Source organism: Artemia sp. Qi Xiang Cuo, chromosome 18, assembly GCF_049724085.1.
Source record: "Artemia sp. Qi Xiang Cuo chromosome 18, ASM4972408v1, whole genome shotgun sequence".
Classification (NCBI taxonomy): domain Eukaryota; kingdom Metazoa; phylum Arthropoda; class Branchiopoda; order Anostraca; family Artemiidae; genus Artemia; species Artemia sp. Qi Xiang Cuo.
Window position 1 is genome coordinate 32,553,904 of NC_142811.1, and position 11,874 is coordinate 32,565,777.

The 11,874-nt window shown below is 35.0% G+C and overlaps 1 protein-coding gene across 1 annotated transcript in view; it reads left to right on the top strand.

Moving 5' to 3' along the window:
* The window catches only part of LOC148941416 (carnitine O-acetyltransferase-like), a 75,773-nt gene that overhangs the window by 37,412 nt on the left and 26,487 nt on the right, over positions 1-11,874 (top strand). The window contains exons 7-10 of the mRNA XM_089104538.1: positions 2,850-3,021; positions 4,163-4,341; positions 6,791-6,891; positions 9,508-9,645. Coding sequence (XP_088960664.1) covers positions 2,850-3,021; positions 4,163-4,341; positions 6,791-6,891; positions 9,508-9,645 — 590 coding nt within the window. The remainder of the gene's footprint in view (positions 1-2,849; positions 3,022-4,162; positions 4,342-6,790; positions 6,892-9,507; positions 9,646-11,874) is intronic.

An 11,874-nucleotide genomic window follows, 5' to 3' on the forward strand; every position in this document is an offset into this window, starting at 1 on the left:
TGAAAATTTTGTTCTGGCATTGGGAAGGTATATGGGTTTTGCGCCCAACTTATGTTAATTAAAGTAAAGATCGATGTGGGTATAATGTATTATCTTGTTGTTGCTGTTGTTGTTTAGACCAGGGCACTTCGTATCGAAGGAGTTGTCGTAAGAACTTCGAAAAGGGCTCATTCGATTGAAAATAATAAGGGTTGATGACCTTTTTAATAGTCAAGAGTGATTGGAGGGAAACTAGTCCCCCTCCCATGCCCACCTTCCCATTTACGTTTATGTTTAAAAACTAAATGTTGTCATAAGATTAAATCAAAATGCACTGTGTTAATGCTAATTTCCAATTAGGCATCTCAGCAGTATCCCAAGAACGACTGAGGGTCTTTTGTTCAAAGTTTCGGGGCTACTTCTGCTCTTAAGATTTAACCAAATCAAAATAGCATAAGTGTATCCAAGCTATCAAAGAAAGTAAACAATTTTTTTTTGCGAATGGTATCAAGTTTTCCATTTCAGGTCAACTAGAGGAGGTATGAAACTAAGTTAAACAGTACTATTTGTGTCCAGATTTTTAAAAGGGTGCATGTTGTTAAAAATTGATGAAAATTTTTCTCCAGCACACAAATAGCAGGCCAAACTATAAATTATTAAAAAACGAAAAGATTTAAAGTTTTATTTTCTTTTTTCCTGAAAAGACTATGTCAATATAAAACGAACAGAAATTAATTAGAAAAAACTTTTTCCATAAAATAAGTTTTTCAAAGAAAAGTAAAGAACTCCATTAAACCAAAAATGAGCAAAAATAAAATAAACAATCTATCAAGCGTAAAATTAAAACAAATTGCCATCAATAAATGAATGAAACCCGTAACGAACAGAAATTACAATAAATAACCGATTCAAACTCAAAACGAGCAGAAATTAACATAAGTCGGGCTCAAAACCCCTATGCCTTCCCAAGGCCTAAACATAATTTGGACTTTACTGAAAAAATAGAGATGAATTTGCATTGTCAGTTTAATATATATATACTGATATTTAGTAATCAAAATGTTAATATTAATGTATTTATTAAAGTTATAAAAGTAAAAACATTTATATTTTTTTCAGTTAAGTGCAAATTATGTTCTGGCCTTGGGAAGGCATAGGGGTTTTGAGCTCAACTTATATTCTGTTTGAGCTTTCAACTGGAAGTAAGAACTGATATTAAGACTTAAAATGAACTGAGATTATCCTATGTATAAGGGGGCTGCCCTCCTTAGTCCCCCCTCCCATGCTCTTTACACTTAAGTTTTATTAGTGCTTAACTAACCATTGCTCTTTACGTTTAAGTTCAGCTTTTGCAACAATGATTGGATATTTAAGAACTAACGTTTCCGTTAAGAACTATCGTTTCCACAATAAAAGGGGAGGTCTGGCCCCTCAACGCCTGTAGATACTTCATCCCATATTCATTCATTTATATATTATTCTGAATTAAGGAAGGTCAAAGGTTAGGCTCATTTTCATCTGAATATTTATCTGAATTACCTCTCATAAAAAATGGCCTAAAAATGCCCTTTGAGGTTGCAGCCCCCCCCCCCACCCTTCCCACTGTACCTCCTCCCTACTAGCGGGTGTACAACTACTTACTACTGTACTTAAACTTATAAAGTCTCAAATGAATCAACTCAGTCAAATCAACTTTAAGCTAAATTTCTACGTTAATCGTTTATTTTGTATGGACTGCATGCATCTTTAGGAACGAAATAGCCGCCGTGCGACATTAGGGCTTCTGAAACCAGAGGGCTATATGCCGAGGGCTATAGAAGAGGGCTAACATTGTGATAATTCTGAATCAATTCGTTCTCTCAGAGTTTTTGCTTGATGGTGTTCTTGCCTTCTTCTGGCTAAAATGGTTGTTTTGCTCCACAAAATTGCAGAAAATACTATTTTGCTGTGGCATCATCTCTTGTGCTACTTAAAAAGGGGCTAGCACTTTCAGTTTCCGTTTTAACGAGCCCATCTCCTATATATGTGGATCACTCGCTCAGTCCGATCGCTTTTGGAGAAACAAAAACAAATAAACATGCATACATGACAGAATGTACAAAATATCGCTTTTATTTTTAGACTGGGACTTCAAACCTTTGCTGTATGGTTGTTTGGTATGTTGAATTTGACGGTTTAATTCTAACAAAACCACTCCCATTTTTGGGGCCTTCCTCTCTTTTTCTTAACATTTTGGAAATTTTGACAGGCTAATAACTATTAACGTGTTGCCAGAAACTTCTTGAGTTCTTCATATTTTGAATCGCCGTGAAAAGCAAATTCTTTTGGTGTTCGTATTGTTATGAGAATTATTTTTTTTAGAGCTTCGGTCACTATTAATACGCTCTTTATATACAATTTGTTTGATATAAAAGTTGTACCAATTCTAGATATGAGCGAAAATTACGCTTAAAATAAATTGTAAGTGAATACAGTGGATAGCTTCAATAAAATTGTTAATGCAATTATTGGCTCGTAGATGAGCTTAACTAAACTAAAGGTGACGCTCAGGTGAGCACTCCTTCTTAATTATGGCGCGTTGAAAGCTCTTGCTTTGACTACCTTTCACAAGAGTACATTAAGTTCCAAGGATTCAAATTATTTCGTCCTAATAAGTTAAAAAAAAAAATTAAATCTATTAAGGACGCTCACTTTCAAAAGCCAAAGTCCCTAGAAATTTATTTTTTTAGGCTAAGGAAGGCAGTTGAATTATTTATCAACTATCAAGAAATATCATTTCTCGAATAGCGGTTTTAGTCTTAGAAGATGATATAAGCATTTTCGAAGACCGCAAAGGAATTTCTTTTTTACTTGAGCTATTTCTGTTTTAGTTTTGCAAAGTTGATGTCATCCATAAAGATGGCAGCATAGTAACACCGGAAAATCTTGTTTCTGCCTTATTTAAGGCTGTTGCAATTACAACACACGCATCTCCACCGATTGGTATCCTTACAACTCAAAATCGTAATACCTGGTCCTGGGCATATGCTGAACTAATAGCAAGTAAGTCTTATGACCATCATAATCATCAATAATTGTCGTCTAAGATCATCACAGTCATCATAAGGAAACTGATCAACAATTAAAACGTGGAATGGAAATAAAAATTCAAGCTTTGGTTAAGCATAAAAGCCTTTCTAGGAATATTTTACCATTTTCACGAAACTTGTTAATTGATCATCCATAAATTCCATTTTGGGGCTGCCGTGTTGAACTTTTTCATAGTGTATCAAAAACTTACGTAATAAACTTACATAACTTATAATTCTCGTAGAGTTCAAGACTCCTTAGCGTTTCCTATGTTGTAGACAAAATTTGCTCCGTAAGATTACGCAACGTTAAATAAAGCCTTAAGCTGGAAAGTTTCCACGATGTTGTGCGAGAGAACCATGAAACTCGTTTGCTTTTCATGGTCAGACCGTTTTGATTTTATGACCTTTTTTTGTTATTTGGTTTAATTAAAATCATTGATGATTGGTTACTGTGAATGTCCGAAATCTGGTTAATGTCGATTCACCGGTGAATGTCCGGGATTCCTTTTTCTCTGCTTTGATTCAATTAGCTTTGCGAATCAGCTTTTTCAGTCTTATGCAAGCTTTGATTGTAAAAGTTAAACTTAGGTTAAGTTAGTTTATGAATATTAGAAATGAGTTAAAAACTTAATCTAACCTGTCACCATTAAACCTTGCATAAAACTAGAAAAGTTGACTGGTAATGCTGACTAAATTCAAGGAGAAAAAAAAGGTATTTCGGACATTCACCGCTGTATGTCGACATTCACCAATTTCGGATGTTCACGGTAAGAGATATATGTAATTGTCTGTTTTTCCACAAGATAATGTCTTTGTGCCGCGGAACTACTGCACAAATATTTTTTTTTTTTTTTTTTAATTAACAGCCAGTTTTTCAATTCGTCGCTTTGCTCTGTTGTTGACTAGGCGCAATGCTTTTTAATTTCGTTTATATTTTGATGCATTAATGTCAAGAAACATTCTTTTGTTGAGGTTAATGTTACAGTCTCTCCGTCAGTATTACTTTCGTAACCTCTGGCAATCAGTTCAGCTTAATGATCTTTTTAAGATGAGTCTCTGTTGCTCATTATGGTGTCATCTTTTAAACGCTGAACCAAATTTATGTATTACAGACCCAGACAATCAGCTGTCTATTGAAGTAATCAAAAAGGCGTTGTTTTTGGTATGTCTTGACAAGGAAATGCCCGAATTAGGGGCGCCGAATCGTCAAACTGTTGCTGCTCTACAAATGATTCATGGGGGTGGATCTTTTGGCAATGCTGGCAATCGGTGGTATGATAAAACCATCCAGGTAAGTGGTGCAGTATATTAACTTTCAATGGGAGTAAAATGCTTTTCCAAGTATTTTTTGGGTTTGTAGAATGGAATAAAACTTAAAATAAATTTTATTTTGAATAAATTTTATTTTGAAAAAAAAGTCAGAAGTCTAAGTAATTTCAAATTATGGAAGAAACTCTTGATTTATCTTCAATAGGCCTGGTTAATTCACTAAAATTGTTCATAAGTTTCATACGTTTTGCAAGGAAAACCGCATATTTACTCTGCTTCAGTTGCGTTAATTTTATAGAATTCAAGGTCTCTTGCACTAGTTTGGCAATGCCGTATCGCGCTGTCTCTAGCTCCTTTTTAACTAGCTAAAAAGCCACTAATTATCCAAAAGCGGCATTAGCCAAAAGCAGTTCAAATTGTACCGGATGTAGATGAAAAATTTTGTGGTTAATTTTCTGTTACCTACTAAAAGCAATTGGCATGGAAATAAATTATTACGTAAAAATATCATAAACTTTATGGCATAGGTATGAAATTTAACATGTAAATATCATAGTACAATCGCCTCCATTTCTAAACGAAATAATGCCTTCTTCGTTTTTTATCTTCAAGATATGGGGAATACTTGCACTGTTTTGTGCCAAAATCGGCCAAATATTAACGTTTTAGAAAGTTTTTAAAGAAAGAAAAAAAAATCTACTAAAAGTAAGGAGCAACATTAAAACTGTAACAGAATTTATTCGATATATGAATGAGGCTGCTCCTTCATCAACCCTCGCCCTTTAGGCTAAAGGCTTAAAGTTCTTTAAAAATTGTATTTCAGTCGTTCTTAAAGAGTTACAAAAAGTAACAAAAGTGTTAAAATTATTCAAGGTAACAAAAAGTCAAACTTTTGCGTATAGAGCAAGGGTTGAAAAAGGGGCAGCCCCTCCTCGTACACGGAATAATTTCAGTTCGTTTTAGTTTTGCTCCTTACTTTCAATTGGACAAACTTGTTTTATATTTAAATTCTGACCATTTTTTAAATTAAGCTAGGAAATATACCCTCTCCCCTCTCGCACCTGTGCAAAATTTCCCTGTGAAATTCCCCCGAAAACTTTCCTCCCCATAGAAAAATTTCCCATGGAAAATTCCTCGCAGAAAATTCTCCCTCCCCCCCCCCCCAAAAAAAAAATCGGTATATTTCACAATAACAAATACAATGTATGGACAGTATGCAGATTGAATAAATTACAGGCCTTACCCATGGGACTATGGGGGTTCATGTCCTCCCCAAAGGCATAGTTATTTGGCTTTTCAACAATACTGAAAAATGGGCATCACAAAATTTTTATTTGATGTCTTTGGGGAAAATGGGTGTGGGAGGGGAGCTAGTTGCCCTCCAGTCTTTTTGGTCACTTAAAAATGACACCAACACCTTAGATGTCCCTTATAACGAGCCCTCTCCCGATCTTCTTGGAGCATTGGTTCGATAGGATCACCCCTTAGAAAAAATCAATAAACTCGACTCCGTGCTCTTCTTCTGGCAAAAAATACAAAATTCCACATTTTGTAGATAGAAGCCTGAAACCTCTACAGTACTTTTCTCTGATATGTTGAATCTGATAGTGTGATTTTCAGTAAGATTACTTTATTTTTTGGGAGGTGTTTGCCCCCCTTTTTCAAAAATCAGGCACATTTTCTCAGGCTCTTAGCTTTTTGCGGGTAACATTAAACCTAATGACTTTTATATTCTTGGAATCCACAAAAAAAATCTATTTTTTATATTAATTATTACCAAACTTCCTTTTCTTAGAATTTCGGTTACTATTGGGCCGAGTCGCTCCCTACTTACAGTTTGTCATCGCGAACTGTTTGATTTCACGGAAAAAATTTACAAAATTTACATCCACAAAGAAAACAACAATATGAGAAAAAATTGAAAAACGCAATAAAACAAACAAGAGACAACACAACAAGAGAATAACAAGAAGACTAAAAACAAGCAAAAGAATGCTTTTTGTAAATAAAGATTTAAAATGTAAAATAGAGAAAAAACAATAACAAGTTTTTAGAAGACTATAAAAATAAAATCTTACAAAATAAATCAATTTTTATAATGAAGTGAATTCACAGTAATTTTTTTCTCCAGCTGGTCAGTTGATCCACTGAATCTTGCCATTTTCAACTTGGCCATTAAATGAAGGATGAGTAAATAGTTTTTGGTTTAAGAGGTTTTCTGGAATTATGGTACTTGCGGATAATGTGGTCTATCAGCAATTTATTTTTTTCACAGAATTATCCTTTGTATAAGCAAAAGCCACGAAAATAACTGAATTTTAACTACATTTCAAAACATTTGGACCGAAAATATCCGGAATCCCAGAGTGCTTTAACAAGGACCTGTGTGTCCACTCCAAAACAATCTACATTGTTTTAACAGTGGCAACTTCAGCTAAAGTAATCAGTTCTAGTATCCTTCTCTATTTTAGTTTATTGTGGGTTTGACTGGTGAAGTTGGTCTCACTTATGAACATAGCCCTGCGGAAGGGCCACCAGTTGCTAGTATGATGGATCATATTATGCAGTTCATGTAAGTTTGTTATACTTTTCTGCAGTAGTTTACATGAACCAACTTGTATTTTTTCCACTATAGACTACCGGCTAGATAAAAGTGAATATCTTAAAAAATATTCATACTTGATAAAAAAATAATCATTTGTATATTTTCCTTATTTTTTCTTAGTTCTCTTTTCCGTTAGTTCAAGCGACGCAAGTAAAACTTGTATAATTTCCAATAAGCCCCTTTGAAAGTTGCATAGAATTCAAACATTCATCTTAAATTTAAAACTACTTCTAAATTAGCGGGCTGAGATCATGGTCATAATCATGCATAAGCTGGTGTTCAAGCAATGATACACGAGGGACAATTTTACACTTAACGAAAACAAGTTGACAGACCTCTGAACTAAAAACAGTTAAAAAGGTTCCAAAATACAAGAAAATAAAACATAAATTAAAGGAAAATAAATATTTGTCTAGGCAGAAAGCTACTGTAATCCCTCAGTTATCCTACTTAAAAGTAGAATCAATAATTTTATTGATAAATTTTTATCACTATTTTTATATCTTAGCGTCAAAGTGCTTTGGATCACTGCTAGGTATGTTCAGAAAGAAATTCCAAGACAGAACAGATATTCCAAGGCTTGAAACTACAAAATTAGGAAAAATATTTCAGTGTTCGAATGCTCTACACTCTTTTTGCAGCCCTTTTGTTTGTGGTCTAAAGATTGCCCTTAGTCACATTAGACAAGACAAGTAATACTGAATATTTTTTTTTTTTTTTTTGCCAGATCATTGGTATGTTATAATCAAAACCGTCAATATATTTCAATTTCCTTTAATGTTTTTTATGGAACTAGTTGATTTGGAATCGTAGCCACTCAGTTTGAAATCATACATTTGTCTTTTCTGCGTTATTCGTTTCAAAATTCAATTAGGTTTACTTACGATTCTGCTTTGATGTCTCAAAGAAGTTTGACTTCCTTATCCCAATTTCAACCTCGTTTCTTTATAAAAGTTTTTTTTTATCCCGACTCAACATTATTACTTATTTTTCCCATTTGTACGACTTCCCACATGCAAATATTATCATAGGAAGTATTCATTTTAATTTTAAAATATTTTTTACAATCATTTTTGTGTTAATGTCTATATTTGTGTATTTATGATTTTTGTTGCTGTTGTTTTTATGACGAACAAATTGTTGAAATGTTGAAATGCATGACAAACAAACCAAAATTCGAGACTTTCTCTGATTTTACGTCCCTATTTACGTCTGGGGCAGCGGAACGGCAAGTTAAGACTTCCAAACGAAATTCATCCTAATATTTTTAGAAAATTTTCTAACTTAATAGGATACATAATTTTTAGCTCTCAAAAAAGCTTCTGTCAATACTCATCGATGCCAAGCAAAAACAATGCATCTTGAAGACGCGTTGCTACGAGAAACGTAGTTTTCGCTTAATATCGACGAACTATGCCAGTCTGGGTCAGAATGCAGAAAACTCAATATGCAGCAAGAAATGGTGGTTCCAAATTTTCATCTGCCTTTTTTTATTTTGCGTGAAACAAGTTTTTGAGCAGTAGAACAAATTTTCTCTCACATCCCTAAGTCACTTTTTTCATTTGTTCAAAAAGAAAGGATATTGTTTGCTTTTGAAGCACACTTCAAATAGAGAAATGTCGACGGTGCCTTAAAGACTAAGATTAACAAAGCTAAAATTATCCGCCAATTTCATTAAAACATATTGATTAAAATGGATCGCTTGGAAAAATGCTGGAGTGAAAAGACAGAATTTATGAAATATTTTTCACATCATCGGGTTAACAAATTATTGAAGTCTTCTTGTTTAGTAATAAGAATCAGGTTGTTTGCTCGTGAACGGCTAACACGTTAGTACTCTGCTGTCTTAGCTTTCACCAAAACTATCTGTTCATACCTGAGAAGAAAAGAAGTTGGTGGCAAAAATGCTAGAATATTCTATATTTTTGGAAGAAAAAACTAATCTAATAAAAATTTGTATTAATTATTGACTAAACGCCTGTGTAACTTGGCTTATAAGGATTCTATATGTATCCGAATTCTTCCGAGTTAGTACGGTAGTCACTCCTAGCTTGTAATGGAGAAATCAGAGCCAACACAGTAGCGTATAAAACCCTAAATAGTATTAGTCAATTTAATAAATTGGCTACTTAATTTTTAATTCGTTATAATTTAATCGTTTATTGCCACCGAAAGTGGATACGCATGAAAAATTTCATATAAAGTGGACCCCGGAAAGTGGCTGAAATTTTGCTTTAGTGCTAAGATGAATAAGAAAATATTACAGTGTTCTACACGTTATACCGCTGTTCGACTTATTCGGATTATTTCTAAAACAAAGGATTCTCGTTACTGTTTTTCACCAATTAAGACAAGGCACTACAGTAATTAACTCCGAGATTAAACCGAACTATGCTACTAAGCTTGAAATTAGAATTTTTTCTACCTCTTGTATTTATACTGCTACTATGTTCTTTTTATGTATGTATAAAAACTAGCAACGTGTAAAAGAAATTTTGCTCTTGCTGAAATATGTTGATCATTCCTTTTATGCTCTACGAACTTGATTATTTTTTTTTAATTATTCCGACTTTTTTTTTCTAGAAATAAACTCGGCCATCAAGGAATGGAGCCAGGGGACACAATAAGTCATCTACGAAAAGACGGAGTGGAATTGCTCGAATTCAAGTTCAACTCCGATGTAAAGAAGGCAATCGAAATTGCCAAGCGAGACTTGGATATGTAGGCGTTTTTGTCTTTATTTGTGTCTTTTAGAAGAGACTACACCTCTTAACAGGGGGGGAGGGAATGGGCGGGTAGGTTGGGTGTTGTGTAGAATGCGTATGGCTGTTAGCATCAAATTCCTTTTGGATTACCCCTAAGGATCATTCATGCCTTTGTGCTCAGGAAGAAGTTTATTTTAATTATTCCCTGAAAGAATCATCTAATACCTTTGAAATATCGGTTATGTTTCTCTAAACACATAATTAAATCAGCCAAACTGTTTTAAAGAAAGGAAGTGGGGAGGGAGATAACTTAGATTTTAGCGGTCCCTTCAATTTTTTTTTTCTCCGTCTTCAAATAAATATAGTGTAGTTAAAATAATGTTGCCATGAGTATACATCCTAATGACCTGGGAGGGGGGGGGGTGAAGGGAGGGTAATAGCCTTTTGAGGTAATTAACATAATTAAGATCGTGTAACTAGGGGTTATAAGGAGTAATTTTGTTTTGTTTTTTAACGAATGAAACGGAATATGTATGCAGAAAGTAGTCTTTAAGGTGTGAAATAGTTAAAATGACATATTTAGTCATGTTCTTCATTATTTTTCTTGTTAAACGGTTCCAATCTTCAATTTTGGGTTACTGATTACTCTTATCAATTTTGTTCCTAGGGGGAGGGGGGTACAGGGTGTGACCCCCCTCCTCCCGCCCGAAATTTTCGCCCGACTCGTAAAAACATAACAAAATGCATTTAAACGCGTTTTTGATGCATTTTTTATTTTGTTTTTATAAACCTCCTTCCCCCCCCCCCCCAAAAAAAAATCCTAGATGCGCCCTTTTTCGATTATAAATTTCGTCCTGTCTAGCTTCTTTGATTTTATCTAATGGGGGAGAGGATGAAGATCCAAGGAAAAATGCATCTCTTTATCTAGCTATAATAGACATAGACATAGACATAGGTTTATTAAGATCGAACAGCGTAGCCATGGCTAATTTATGTCGTCTTTACAACAATATGAAAAAAAAAAAAAAAATACAAATAAAAACATAATAAAACTAACACGTGAATACAAATAACACTAAGTCTTGTTGTATTCTTCTACGAAAAAGGGGACAAACGTGTTTTTGTAGCGGTTGGTCCTGCAGACAGGGGGTTGCAGCTTCGACTGGGATCTGGTTCTTTGGTTAACAGGAGCATCGGGTGGGAGGATCAGTCTGTGATGGGGCGAAGATAGCAGTGACTTGCCGAGGGACATGATCAGTGATAATCTTCTGTCGCTGAGAGATTCAAGGTTCAGTTCTTGCAAGTTTGTTGTAGTCGTCACTTCTGTTACCAACGATTATGTTAACAGCTCGTTTCTGCAAAGATTCAAGGTCATCACAAAGGTAGTCAGTGCTCTGGACAAAAGGTCCTCAGACAGTAACGGCATATTCGAGTAGAGGTCTCACATACGTAAAATAGGAATTTTTTAAGCTTTGAGTGTCGCAGCCAAACTTGTGCATCAGTACTAGAGTCTGAAGTGATGCATTGCCAGACATAATAACCTTCTCAACGTGTTCGGTGAATCTGCAGTCCATCGATAATGTGACTCCGAGGATTTTTTCAGATGGAACAACAGGGAAAGGGACTTGCGGGAATTCCAGATCACGTTTTAAGGGGCAAAACCTGAGGATCATTGATTTATCTGCATTCAGTGTCAACTTGTAACGTTCACAGTCCTCAGAGAAGGATGCCAGAAGGGTCTCGCTGAACTGACGTTCGATTACACCTTCTCTGACGAGGTATTTGAGGACAAATGATAAATCGTCGACGAATTTGAGTCGCTCTTCGAAATTCTGAAGGAGGAAGTTGATGAGGGAGATAAATATGAAACCAGCAAGTCTTGTACCCTGAGGGGCTCCAAAGGTAAGTTTAGACCAGTATGAGATCAAGTCACCTTCAAACAATGGAAATACACACTGCATTCTGTCCTGAAGGAAGCTCATCACTAATGCAAGAGACCGCTTCTGTGCGCCCATTGCTCACATATTTTTTACTGCCGTAAGATGACAAATCAGGTCAAATGCCTTCCTGAAATCGGCGAGAGCTAGGTCGATGAAGGTACTGCCCTTGTCAAGCCACTTAAAGATAATGTCAACTAAGCGCACGAGGTATATTGAGGTATTGCAACCTTTGAGGCCGCCATACTGGTAACGGTCTATGTTTTCCCGCGTTTGCTTGAGCAATTCACGCAGGATGAATGACTCGG